Source organism: Trachypithecus francoisi, unplaced genomic scaffold (assembly GCF_009764315.1).
Source record: "Trachypithecus francoisi isolate TF-2019V2 unplaced genomic scaffold, Tfra_2.0 Lachesis_group1, whole genome shotgun sequence".
Classification (NCBI taxonomy): domain Eukaryota; kingdom Metazoa; phylum Chordata; class Mammalia; order Primates; family Cercopithecidae; genus Trachypithecus; species Trachypithecus francoisi.
In genome coordinates this window covers 9,518,629-9,533,176 of record NW_022681454.1, presented here as the reverse complement: position 1 = coordinate 9,533,176, position 14,548 = coordinate 9,518,629, and the positions used below count along the sequence as shown (strand labels likewise).

General features: G+C 41.6%; 1 protein-coding gene across 2 annotated transcripts in view; it reads left to right on the top strand.

Moving 5' to 3' along the window:
* Positions 1-14,548, top strand: part of CLNK (cytokine dependent hematopoietic cell linker) — a 238,953-nt gene that overhangs the window by 211,876 nt on the left and 12,529 nt on the right. For both annotated transcript variants that reach the window (XM_033213753.1, XM_033213754.1), the window contains exons 15-17: positions 507-547; positions 3,004-3,137; positions 8,844-8,921. In XM_033213753.1, the coding sequence (XP_033069644.1) occupies positions 507-547; positions 3,004-3,137; positions 8,844-8,921 (253 nt within the window). The remainder of the gene's footprint in view (positions 1-506; positions 548-3,003; positions 3,138-8,843; positions 8,922-14,548) is intronic.

The window sequence follows — 14,548 nt, the reverse complement described above, 5'->3', positions numbered from 1 at the left end:
TCTTATAGTTTTATAATCTTTTTCTTTGGCTTTTTTTTTATCATAATCCACTAAGTTTTCTTACTCAGCACACAATTCTAGAAGGAATACAATAATTTCTATATTCTTCTTCCACTCTATGGTTGACTTTCAATTGGTAAACAGTTTCTATAGATTTTGAGCCCCCACCAGCAAAATGTTGTGTTCCATAGTGACTGTAGCTACAAAGCAAGTTTAAACTCATGACTTCAAAAAGTGAAGAATAATGATATGCACTCACTGAAAAGACCTGAGAAGAACTTATATGGTCAGTTTGTTCCACGTCTAATATTGCCAGCTTGACAAAGGAGGAGAACATGCCTCCTAGTGCCTTTCAAAACAAATGATTCTTCTAGCTTACCCAGTAAAATAGAAACTGCTTTATAACTGTGACTTCAGGCTGTTATCATTGACCTTGCCTCTGAGTGGAATTTTACCACCAAGGGGAAATACTAACATTCTTTGAATTCTAACATATTTTCTTATAGTTCTTCATTCACGACGAGCAACCACAGCGTGCAAAACAGAGGTAAGAGCACTTTCAGAATTATCAAATAAACAGGTAAGTCATGATACTGCGATATTGCTGCTCTGGGACTTAGCTGTTGTGAACCCCAGAGCCACTGAGCTGATGTGTACAGATGTAATTAGCTCATTTCCATTGCATTACTATGACAATAATTTTAATCCATGATTAAATATGATCACTTAGGTGGTTTCTAGTTTTTCCTCTTATGAATATTATTATGCTATCAACATTAGTACAGATGTTGTCCCATGTATAAAATGCGATCATTTCCCTTCATAAGAAATTGTCTTCACGAAATTGCTCTGTCTTAGGACATGCATCTCTTCAACTGCCCTAGATGTGTTTTCCAAAGTAGACAGACATGGCCAATGTTGCGAAACCCTGACTCTACTAAAAATACAAAAATTAGCTGGGTGTGGTGGCAGGTGTCTGTAATTCCAGCTACTCGGGAGGCTGATACAGGAGAATCGTTTGAATTGGGGAGGTAGACGTTGCAGTAAGCCAAGATTGCGCCATTGCACTCCAGCCTGGGCAACAAGAGCAAAACTCCGTCTCAGAAAAAAAAAAAAAAAGCTACAATCCTTGGTCTCCTTAGAATAAAAGTGTCAATGCATCAGAAGTAGTGTTCTTCTTAGTAAACTTAGAGATAAACTTGGCTTTTTGATTACAAGAAGCAGAATTAGCACCTATATAAATATTATGGAAAATGGCATGTATTTGCGAATGTTTAATATTTCATCTCAAAAACTTACTGGATCAAAAGCAACCCATCCTTTCAAAGTTGTTGTTAAGTTACTAAGCATAACTCTAACTTTGGTTATGTTTTTTAGAATGAATTACAACTAAAAAACTTATAATTCTGCATTCACACTGATTACCTCTTTTCCATTTCATAAGTTATTTTTGCCTAGTATTTTACTTACATAATGTTTATCTATCCTAAAGGTTTTATGTTTTTAAAATAGTTACTCCTTGCTTAAAATTACCAATAAACTTACAGCTGTCTTGCTTGGTATTCCTCCTTACACTTCACTCCATGTTTGTGGTCTAAATTTCAAAAAATATATATATTTTATTATTATTAACTGGAAAGACATGCAATGAAAATGTTATTTTGATTGAGGTATGTAGAGAAAATAGCACCTTAACATTTGACAAGTGGTAGTGTCTTAAAGTTTAGGTGTCATGTGAAATCAAACCCCTATCAATGAACTTTTTATATTCTGCTACTTTAAAATCCCTCGGTCTGTCTTGTACTTGAATTTATCTTTCATCCAGGCAGGATTGTGCAACATCATGCATTGATGACTTAGAAAATAATGGATAATAGACATAAACAGGACTGTCACTGTTGATAAATGTTATTATGTAATATATGTTTAAAATCACATTTGCACCACCCACCACGTTAGAAAAGTGTAAAGGTTGGGTTTCTGTTGTGTTACAGTGGCAGATGCAAGATTCCTCAAACTCCAGTTTGCACTTGCAAATTCCAATCTTATGATTAGTAGCAGACACTGCCCCTTATTTTCCATGAAGTGACAGGCTCACTTTGTTCATTTTTATTAACATATCTGTCAAATATCGAGGTTGGAATAACAATAGTTTGTCAGTCATTTTTTTGGGTTAGAAAGTATGACGTTTCATTTTTTAAAGTTATTCTTTCAAGTTGAAAAAAATAGTGTTTCCAAAATAGGGAATGAACTTGTCATGTTTAAAAAAATGAACAGAGTTCATTACACACGGAACAGAGTAGACAATTGGGGGAGAAATGAGGATGTGGATGGAGAAATATGAATAGACAGTCCATTCACAGCCTTATGGACAGAAGGAAAACATTTACATTTTCTTCTAGGCAGAAAGGAAATCATGTCAGAAATTTTACCAAGGGGAGTGGAAGAGTCAGAATTCCATTTTTGGTTTTTTTTTTTTTTTGAGACGGACTCTTGCTCTGTCACCCAGGCTGGAGTGCAGTGGCATGATCTCAGCTCACTGCAACCTCCGCCTCCCTGGTTCAAGCGAGTCTCCTGCCTCAGCCTCCCTAGTAGCTGGGATTACAGGAGTGCGTCCCCACGCCTGGATAATTTTTGTATTTTTAGTAGAGACAGGGTTTCACTGTGTTAGCCAGGATGGTCTCCATATCCTGACCTCGTGATTCGCCCACCTCGACCTCCCAAAGTGCTGGGATTACAGGCGTGAGCCACCAAGCCTGGCTCAGAATTACATTATTAAAAGATGACTCTGGGAGCCCTAAGGAAAGAGAGGAGGAAGCGCAAAGCTACAGGCAGGGAACAAAACAGAGAGAATTAAAGCCACTGAGTGAGCTGATGTGGTGTTGACCAAGAAGGTCCTCACGGATATAGGAAGGAGAGAAGGGTTTCAGTTCCTTTTTGGAGGTGGGAGACAGCCTGCACCAGTCACAAAATCACACTGAAATGTGAATTTAACCTTTCCAGATCACAGAGGAGGCATGCAGCCCTGTTCTCCTCAGAGATGCCAGCCTCCAGCCAGCTGCAGCCCTCACGAAAATATATCACCCTATAAATACACAAGCTGGAGACCACCTTTCCCCAAAAGGTCTGATAGAAAGGTAAGCAGACATTTCTCTGCCAAGTCCTTCTAGATGTACTTGGCATCTAAATAGAACTTTCCTGAACAACGCCCAGAATGAGATTATTTATGTTTGACTTCAACTTTTTCCCTTCTGGCTACATATTACTGGGTTTTAATATTTTTAAAGTATTTTAATATTTTTAAATATGTTGCTATATAACATATTATGTTGGTCTCTCACCAGATTCTTTGAGTGGCATGTTTCCAGATTCTAAAGTGTTTTTTAAAAAATTAATCCAAAAATATAGATATTTAGACACGTGTTTTATATTTATCGGTTGTCCAATAATCTTGTGGGGGGTTAACTAGGATATACGGGTTGCAATTTTTTTCCAGCAAAAGATTCGTGTATTACACACTCATTGCAGTTAACAGTCCAGTGACCATTAGTTGAGCAGTTATTGTGCCAGATAATGTTCTAGAGGTTATGGTCCCCACCCTAATGGAGATGTAAAGAGTGGGGAGATGCAAATGGATGCTAACTGTGTTCTTGTGTGTCCATCATCTATTTTGTGGTCTCTTTCTAAAATATGCTCATTCCCTACAATTGATTATTTTTGCACCATTTTTCACTTACATTACCCTATGGTGGGGGAATAAAGCTTTCACTGTATCTTGTATGCTTTCTCTCCATCACATTAGATGCTATTTATTAAAGTCTTTCACTGTAAAACCCCAGAGGATGTGCCTCTTCCAGGTCTCCATCCCATACCCTGCTATTACTCACTGTCATGCTACAGAGCTTGTGAAGATTTCTAAGCAGAAGCAGAATGAATAGGATATCTCTGGTGAATTCTTACAGTATCCTAAAGCTCTTTTGTTATCCTTATATTCATATTAATTTCTACCTAATTCTAAAAGGGTCTTATAATCTGAAATTAGACTTTGGAAAATATTTTCACATCCTGGCCAGGCATGGTGGCTCACACCGGTAATCTCAGCACTTTGGGAGGCCAAGGTGGGTAGATCACCTGAGGTCAGGAGTTTGAGACCAGTTTGACCAACATGGAGAAACTCTATATCTACCAAAAATACAAAAATTAGCCAAGTGCAGTGGCACATGCCTGTAATCCCAGCTACTTGGGAGGCTGAGGCAGGAGAATCGCTTGAACCTGGGAGGCAGAGGTTGCAGTGAGCTGAGATCGCACCACTGCACTCCAGCCTGGGCAACAGAGCTAGACTTTGCCACAAAAAAAAAAAAAAAAAAAAAAACACGTCCTTCTTTTATTGTCCCTTGTCATACACTCATTTCCTTTTACTCTTTCACCTTCTTCATAAACATGGGGATCCCTTGGTTCTAACTAGAGCTAACTAGAGGTCTACACAAGGTCACGCTCCCTCGCAGATCCCGAATTCCTCATACGCATGAGACAGGCTTAGACCACATCAGGATTTCCCTGATTTCAGGTATTTGAATGTGCCTTTATGATTTGTGGCATACCTATGTCCTGTCAATAATAACATTTACTTAATAATACTCTTTAAGGTGACCTGTTTTCACTTGATATCACTATCCTGGTTAATTTTTTTTAACCAGTGTTATATATCGTGAAAAGTGACTTTAGAAGTAACTCCATTCAGGCCAGGTGCAGTGGCTGACGCCTGTAATCCCAGCACTTTGGGAGGCCAAGGTGGGCGGATCACAAGGTCAGGAGTTCCAGACCATCCTGGCCAACAGGTGAAACCCCATCTCCACTAAAAATACAAAAATTAGCTGGGCAGGGTTGCGTGTGCCTATAGTCCCAGCTACTTGGGAGGCTGAGGCAGGAGAATTGCTTGAACCAGGGAGTTGGAGGTTGCAGTGAGCCAAGATCGTGCCATTGCACTCCAGTCTGGCAACAGAGTGAGACTCTGTCTCAAAAAAAAAAAAAAAAAAAAAAAAAGAAGTAATTCCATTCCTTAGTGTATGCCCCAAAGAACTGAAAGCAAAGATTCAGATATTTGTACACCCACGTTGATAAAATTATTTATAATAGACAAAAGATGGAAACAACCTATATGTCTATTGACAGATGAATGGATAAACAAATGGTACACACACGCACAATGAAACAGGAGTAAAGGAATAAAATTCTAACGTGATACAATATACAAGAACCTTGAAAACACTATGCTGCGTGAAGTAAGTCAGACACGGAGGACAAATATATGACTCCACGTATACAAGGTGCCTAGAACAGGCAAATTCGTAGAGACAGAGGGTAGGATGGTGGTAACTGGGCCCTGAGGAAGGAGGTGGAGGTAATGGAGAGTTATTCTTTAATGGATACAGAGTTTCAGTTTGGAGTCATTAGAAACTTTTGGAGACGGATAGTGGAAATGGCTGTAAAGCAATGTGAATGTACTTATTGCCATTGAATTATACAACTACAAATGGTTAAAATGGTAAATCTTATTATATTGTTGCCGAAAAGAGTCAAATTCTGGAAAATATTTGAAGAGATTTATTCTGAGCCAAATATGAGTGACCATGGCCCATGACAGAGCCCTCAGGAGGTCTTGAGAATGTGTGCCCGACAGGGTGCAGCTTGGTTTTATACTTTTTAGGGAGATAGGAGACTTCAATCAAATACACCTTTTTTCTTTTTTTTTTTTTTTTTTTTTCTTTTTTTTTTTTTTTGAGACAGAGTTTCACTCTTTTTGCCCAGGTTGGAGTGCCATGGTGTGATCTCGGTTCACCGCAACCACTGCTTCCCAGGTTTAAGTGATTTTTCTGCCTCCCAAGTAGCTGGGATTACAGGCGTGCGCCACCCCACCTGGCTAATTTTGTATTTTTAGTAGAGACAGAGTTTCACCATGTTGGCCAGGCTGGTCTCGAACTCCTGACCTCAGGTGATCCACCTGCCTCAGCCTCCCAAAGTGTTGGGATTACATTTAATAAATACATTGTTTCAGTCCAGAAAGGTGGGACAGCTTGAAGTGGGGCCTTTCAGGTTATAGGTAAATTTCAAATTTTACCTATAATGGTAAATTTTTTTTACCATAGGTTAACAATAGGTTGAGTTTATCTAAAGACTTGGGATCAACAGAAAGGGAATATCACTGATAGATAGAGGTCTTATTCTCGGTTAAGATAAGGGATTTTGGACCAAAGTTCTCATTGTACAGATGAAGCCTTCGGGTAGCAGGCTTCAGAGAGAATAGATTGTAAATGCACAGACTTAAAGTCTGTGTTGATGTTAATGACAGAGAGGTATAATGAGGCATGTCTGACCCCTACTTCCTGTCATGACCCAAAGCAGTCTTTCGGGTTAAATTTTAACAGTGCCCTGGCAGAGGAGGGAGTCCATTCAGATGGTTAGGAGGCCTTAGAATTATATTTTTGGTTTACAATATTTTCCCTAATTAAAAAAAAAAAAATCATTGCAATATAAACAAAACAAGCTATTAAACTGCAGCAGGATCCCATCACCTGCTAATGACTCTCAGCATAAGGACTGCTCTTCTTCTGTTAAAGAAGAGATTAGAAATGTCAGAGAGATATTAAAGACGCATTAGGCCAAAACGGAACATTCCTTTTGAATTATTCAGGGGGACTAGAAAGAGAATTAGAAGGGGACTCCCTCACCACAAGTGATTCCGAGATACGTAATTCAGTTTCTAAGCACCAGTTATAGTCACCAGCCATCCCGCATGACCACACCTGGAGAAACATAGGACTCATCTCTAAACGTCTTCCAACTTGGACAAATAAATAAAAACAGAGTAGATGAAATGCACCATGACTGAGCTCTGCCAAGTCCATGGACTGGCCAAGAGGCCCCCTGGAAGCAGTAGACAGACCACTTCAAGCTCAGACAGTTCATGCTTCAGTGGGGAGATGGGCTCCACAGCTTCCTTTGTCTCTAGAGCCTGTCATATGGCTTTGCTGGAGTGAGGCAGAGCTGGTCCTGCCATGGACCTTTTCAGCAAGGGGTAGGGACTAGGTCAAATAAGAGGTGACTTTTGGGCCAGGCGTGGTGGCTCACATCTGTAACCCCAGCACTATGGGAGGCCAAGGCATGCGGATCACCTGAGGTCAGGAGTTTGAGACCAGCCTGACCAACATGGTGAAGCCCAGTCTCTATTAAAAATACAAAAATTAGTCAGGCATGGTGGCACATGCCTGTAATCCAGCTACATGGGAGGCTGAAACAGGATAATTGCTTGAACCCAGGAGGCAGAGGTTGCAGTGAGCCAAGATTGTGCCATTGAACTCCAGCCTGGGCAACAAGAGTGAAACACTGTCTCTCAAAAAGAAAAAAAAAAAAAGAGGTGACTTTTAGTCCCAATCTTGATGCAAAAGAATGGCTGAGCTGGGTAGGCAGAGGTGAAGACCAGGAGGGATTCCAGGCAGTAGGGCCAATTTTGTTCTATTCCTGAAGCTGTGTGTGTCCAGAGTACAAGCACTTTTGTCTGGCCAGACCCATGTCTGAAATGGGGTGGCAGGAAGTGAGACTGCAGGGCTGAGTTAGAGCTAACTCATACCGTTCCAGATGGTGTTCACATCAGTGTGTTCTCACGTGAACAGAATCAGAATCTCAGTATTGAATGTATCAGGTTTATTTTTCAGTGGACCAGAGACTCCAAATGAATGAGAGACCAAAGACCTGATGTCATGTACCTAACTCTTGCCAACCATGTGACAGGTTTTGACAACTTTTTTTTTTTTTTTGAGATGGTGTCTCGCTTTGTCACCAGGCTGGAATGCAGTGGTGTAATCTCGACTCACTGTAACCGCCACCTCCCAGGTTCAAGCGATTCTCCTGCCTTCGCCTCCTGAGTAGCTGGGATTATAGGCACGCACCACCACACCCAGCTAATTTTTGTATTTTTAGTAGAGACGAGGTTTCACCATGTTGGCCGGGCTGGTCTCAATCTCCCCCCAACATGCTGGGATTACAGGCATGAGCCACCACGCCCAGCTCAGGTTTTGACTTTCTGAACCTTCACTGTCCATCTTCACTAGGGTTAATACTACCTGACGTGCCTACTTCAAAGATGTGTTGTAGGGATGGATTGACATGCTACTAAATGAGGAAGGACCTTATAGATGCTGGACTCACAAGGAGGGTTATTTAATATTATGATCCTCGGAACCCTGTGAAGGAATTCCAAGTCCATGATGCATCTCTCTGACTGCCTTTCCTTCTCCCAGTTAGTCTGGATTTTATCATCAAAAGAATTTAAAATCATTTAACATTGATATAAATAAAGCAGTGCGGCCCAGGGAGAAAGCTAGATAAACTAGGATCCAAATCATAGCTCGGCCGCCTGTGCCTCTAGGGAAGTGGCAGAGATGGACTCTTTCTCCCTCCCTGCTATTTGTATGTGACTAGGGCAGTGTAGGCTTCACAAACAACACGTATTTCCACCTCAATAAGCCTCAGCAGCTGAAGATTCAGAAAGCACTGATAGATAGCGGGCTTATCATCCATTCTGAGGGTGGTGCTGAAGGACCTTTCTCAACAGATTCCCGTTGACTTCAGAATTCCCCAGATGTAGTAACTTTCTCTGTGTCTCTCTGCCCCAAGTATCTGTGGGCTTCTCCAAGTTCAGGGACTAAATGTTAGGCACTGAATATCTACTATAGATTAAACTGTGATTAGGCACTGGTGGAACAAAAGTAAATTTTGAATTAATTAATCAGTAATTCATACTTTCCTTTGACCCTAAAATATTTGTAAGTGATTCTGTTCTGCAGGATGTCCAGCACAATGAATGGTACGTTGGAGAATACAGCCGCCAGGTGGTCGAAGAGGCATTCATGAAGGAGAACAAGGTAATGCCTTTCACATGGCCCAGCGCCATTGTTTCCATAGGCATCTTAAGGTTCTCTGCTCATGTGTCACAAGATGTAACAAGCAGCTTGCTTTCATGTATTATTTCCTGCATCACCGTGCATTTCTCAACGCTGGGAGGCTGTAGTTGAAAAAGGCATTTAACATGGAGAGTTTCAGGCCAGGTGCAGTGGCTCGCCCCTGTAATCCTAGTACCTTGGGAGGCCGAGGTAGGTGGCTCACTTGAGGTGAGGAGTTTGGGACCAGCCTGAACAACATGGTGAAACCCCGTTTCCACTAAAAATACAAAACAAAAACAAAAACAAAAACAAAAATAAAAACAAAAATATTAGCCAGGTGTGGTGGCACACGCCTGTAATCCAACCTACTCAGGAGGCCAAGACATGAGAATCACTTGAACCTGGGAGGTGGAGGTTTCAGTGAGCCAAGATTGTGCCACTGCACTCCAGCCTGGGCAACAGAGTGAGATGCTGTCTCAAAACTAAATAAGTAAAATAAAATAAAATAATAAAAACAAAAAACAAGAAAACATGAAGAGGACTGGGCGCAGTGGTTCACACCTATAATCCCAGCACTTTGGGAGGCCGAGGTGGGTGGATCATCTGAAGTCAAGAGTCCGAGATCAGCCCGGTCAATATGGCGAAACCCTGCCTCTACTAAAAATACAAAAATTAGCCAGGCGTGGTGGCAGGCACCTGTAATCCCAGCTACCCAGGAGGCAGAGACATGAGAATCGCTTGAACCTTGGAGGCGGAGGTTGCAGTGAGCCAAGATTGTGCTGCTGCACTCCAGCCTGGGCAATGGAATGAGATGCTGTCTCAAAAATTAATTAATTAATTAACTAAATTAAATTTAAAAATTTAAAAAAAAAAACATGAAGAGGACCGGACGCGGCAGTTCATGCCTGTAATCTCGGCACTTTGGAGGCCGAGGCAGGTGGATCACCTGAGGTCAGGAGTTCAAGACCAGCCTGGCCAACGTGGTGAAACCCCATCTCTACTAAAAATACAAAAATTAGCCAGGCATGGTGGTGGGTGCCTGTATTCCCAGCTACTGGGGAGGCTGAGACAGAAGAATCACTTGAAGCCAGCAGGCAGAGGTTAACGTGAGCCGAGATCGTGCCACTGCACTCCAGCCTGGGCCACAGAGCAAGACTTTGTCTCAAAAACAACAAACATGGAGAGTTTCAGGCCCGAGGCTTGGTTGTGCTAATTATCAGCTGTGTGGCTTTCTCAAGTTTCTAAATAACTTCCCATGTAGATTTATTCATTTGTAAAATGAAACATAGTACAATCAACCCTAAGGAACTATTTAGAAGATGAAATATGGATACTGGACTATAGAGGTCACAATAGAAGGGGCTTCCTTCTGCTTTCATCAAGGTTTATCTCCTTAATCAAGGTTTGCCCAAGGTACTGTAGGGTCTTTATGTCTGACTTCTTCGAGAAAGGAGCAGGGATAGTGAAGGCTGCAAAAATCAGGATATGGTAGGTTACGCTGCAGTAACAACCCCGAGATCTCAGTTGCTTAACATAATGAAACTTTACTTTTGCTTGCAAACCATGTTCAGGATGGGTTTGGGTGGATAAACCCAGGCTGCTGGGGCTCCATCTCAATGGTGTGCTTCTACCCTCACACTCTGACTCGTAATACATCCTCTCAGAAGTAACATAGTTTACTTCCGCTTACACATTTTTAACCAAAGGAAGTCACGTGACCAAACTTAACTTCGAAGATGGTGAGGAAGTACAAAGCTACATGTGGCTGAAAGTAGAAAAGAACTGGAATACTTGTCATCAGGTCAAATGACTACCACAACCATCATCCTAAAGAGCAAATGATTATCAAACAGTGACTATGTGCAGAGAACTATGAGATTGCTTAGAAGTTATAGGAAGTGTCTCAAGACTGATGCAACATCAAAACCTATTCCCAGCTAATTAGTACAATGGTCATTGTTGAAAGAGGTAACCCAAACATGAATGAATTAGTTAATTAGTGAATAAATGATAGGGCTACAATACATTTTCATAAAACCTAGCTCTCAGAATTGATGTTGTAAAATTAAATAAACGATATGTATAAGTTGCTATGGTAAACGGAATCATGCCCATTCCAAAGATGTTCACATCCTAATCCCCAGAACCTATGAATATGTCACCTTCATAGAAAAGGGGACTCTGCAGATGTGAAGGTAAGGATGTTGAGAAGGGGAAGTAACTATGTATTATCTGGGTGGGTTCAATATAATCACAAAAGTCCTTGTAAGAGGGAACCAGGAGTTTCAGAGTCAGAGAAGGGACGTGATAATGAAAGTAGAGGTCAGATGAACAGGAGAGCCACAAGCCAGGGATCTTGTTGGCCTCCAGAAACTGGAAAAGTCATGGAAACAAAGTCTCTCCTATTGATTTTAACCCAGCAAGACTCATATTAGACTTCTGACCTCCAGAACTCTAAGAGAATACATTTCTGTTTTACATCATTAATTTCATGGTAATGTGTTATAGCAGCAGTAGGAAATGATACCATTGCTTACAAAGTATCTTGAACATACACAGAAGAAATGGAATATCCCATTTCCTAGATGAGGAAACTGAGGCTAAGCCAATATGTTGGTCACAAAGTAGAGAAACTGACAGAACATGCATTCAAGATCAGTGCTCTTTTCACAAAATCCCAGCTGACTCTAGTAGCCCTCACAGTTCTTTTCACAGCCCGGGTGAAGAGCCCTGGGTGGTTGGCTGATGCAGCTCCTTGAGGACCCTCCTTTCCTCCTTTCAGGGAATCTGGCCATGCCTTGGTAGAGTGGCAAACCTGGTGATGGTAGATTCCAACCCTGGCTGTCGTTCTTGGCTAATCCGTGCCCAGTGCACCACTGCACTCACAGAGCCTGTTTTCCATCAGAAGAACTAGTCTTAGTAGACCTCCTTCCAGAATCCCATGTGTGGATTCTGCTGGACAAGCAATATGCATGTGACCTGATGCTCTTCCGGCAGCATTTGGGCGCTCAGCAAATGCTCCCTTCCTGTCTTTCTGTGTGCCTGCTTCTGCCTCTTCCCGAGAAACTTATACCATAGCAACTTATACATATAACTTATTTTAATTTTAAGAAAATAAAATCTCAGTTAAATGACTTCATATTTTCCTTTTCATATTCTACTTTTCTGTTTGTCTCAGTTCTGTCAAAATGTGTTTCCCATTTATGAAAGATAATATATTTTAAATTTCAGAATTACTCAGATTTATTTTGACAAATCATTTCAGAGTTTAAGAGGATAAACCCAAAAATTGGCTGTGAGTTTTGGCCTCTTCCCTCCTTCTGATCTTTGGCAGTGCTCTGGGCTTGAACATTAAGCCTTCAGTTATGACTAAACATTTTAGGGAGGACAAGTTCCAGAAAATTCTGCCATCCTATTTTATACAGTCAGAGGCTTGTGTATTTAAAGGGTGAGGATTTGGTTTGGCTTTTCAGTATTCCATTTAGTAACTGTGATGCTTTAGGGGATTCACTTAAGCCTTTAGACCTTTATTCCTTTGCTTGTAAAATAAGAATAAAATTTTTCCATCAATGTTTATGTAAAGAACCCAACGTTTATGTAAAGAACCTGTAAATAGGCTGGGTGCAGTGGCTCACGCCTGTAATCCCAGCACTTTGGGAAGCCGAGGAGGGTAGATCACGAGGTCAGGAGATCAAGACCATCCTGGCTAACACAGTGAAACCCCGTTTCTACTAAAAATACAAAAAAATTAGCCGGGTGTGGTGGCGGGCCCCTGTAGTCCCAGCTACTTGGGAGGCTGAGGCAGGAGAATGGTGTGAACCTGGGAGGCAGAGCTTGCTGTGAGCCGAGATCGCGCCATTGCACTCCAGCCTGGGCAACAGAGCAAGACTCCGTCTCAAAAAAAAAAAAAAAAAGAACCTGTAAATGAGCCAGGCATGGTGGCTCACACCTATAATCCCAGCACTTTGGGAGGCTGAGGTGGGCAGATCACAAGATCAGGAGTTTGAGACCAGCCTGGCCAACATGGTGAAATCCCGTCTCTACAAAAAAGACAAAAATTAGCCGGGCGTGGTGGTGGGTGCCTATTATCCCAGCTACTCAAGAGGCTGAGGCAGGAGAATCACTTGAACCCTGGAGGCGGAGGTTGCAGTGAGCTGAGATCACGCCACCGCACTCCAGCCCGGGCAACAGAGCGAGACTCCATTGCAAAAAAAAAAAAAAAAAAAATCCTCTAAATGAAACAATGTGTGCAAAGTGCTTGGCAATTCTCAATGCACCTTAGCTACCAGTATCATCATAACATCACTACCATGTTACAATATTATTTATAAATTTTGTATACTTAAAGTATTGCTATGTTGTATTATATAGTATTACCATTATTATATATCTATAAGCATTCATTATAGAAATATATAATTATATATAGCTATTATAAAATATAGAGAATTATATATAATTTATTATTATAGCTATAAATCACTACATATATTATCTATATTTATCTGCTTTTTTTTTTTGAGACAGGGTCTCACTCTGTCACCCAGGATGGAATGCAGTGGTGAGATCTCGGCTCACTGCAACCTCCGCCTCCTGGGTTCAAGCGATTCTCCTGCCTCAGCCTCTGGAGTAGCTGGGATAACAGGCACATGCTACTATGCCTGGCTGATTTTTGTATTTTTAGTAGAGATGAGGTTTCCCCATGTTGGTCAGGCTGGTCTCGAACTCCTGACCTCAAGTGATCCACCTGCCTGGGCCTCCCAAGTGTTGGGAATACAGGCGTCAGGCACCACACCCAGCCTCTATTCTTCATAGATCACTTATAACCATCTATACAATACATACAATTACACTTACAGATTTTTCATTTTCATTATATAAATAACACAATGTAACTACAAAACTAAGCCTGGTAGATGTGTTCATGTTCAGGAGACTGCTCCATTTCTCAGTCTTTTACAACCAGATCTTGGTATCATTCTGAATTATTCCCTGGAATGTACAAATTATTTCTAATCATTGTCCTGTTCTCAGCTCTTGGACCATTTGACACTGTTGACCTGCTTTTGGAAACCCTCAGTCTCCACCTCTTGGCTTCTGTCACTCTGAATCTCCTGCTCTTCCGTCATCTTTCAGACATCTCCAGGCCTTTTCTGTCTTCTCTTCCTTGCCCTGTACTTACCCTCACCTCAACATAGGCTACAATTCCTCCTCCCATAAAGGGCCTCTCCATTCAGTTTGATATCCATGACTTAGAAGCCCCATGTCTCTTTCAGGAACCCTAATCCTGCGTAGACATCTTTGCACACAGAAGTCCAATTTATTAGGTAAAAGCTTTCTCTGCTCAAAGCCTGCTGTGGCTCCCACTATCTCTAGAATAATACCGAAGCATCAGGCAGAAGAGGAAATATGTGAACATTGAGAGATGAATACATCAAGAAGCGAGCAGGAGAAGGGCTTTTCCATGCAGAAGGAGTAGCACATGTGGCATGGTTTGGCTGTGACCCTACACAGATCTCACCTTGAATTGTAATCCCCATAATCCCACGTGTCTAGGGAGAGACCTGGTGGGGGTGACTGGATCATGGGGGCAGTTTCCCCCATGCTGT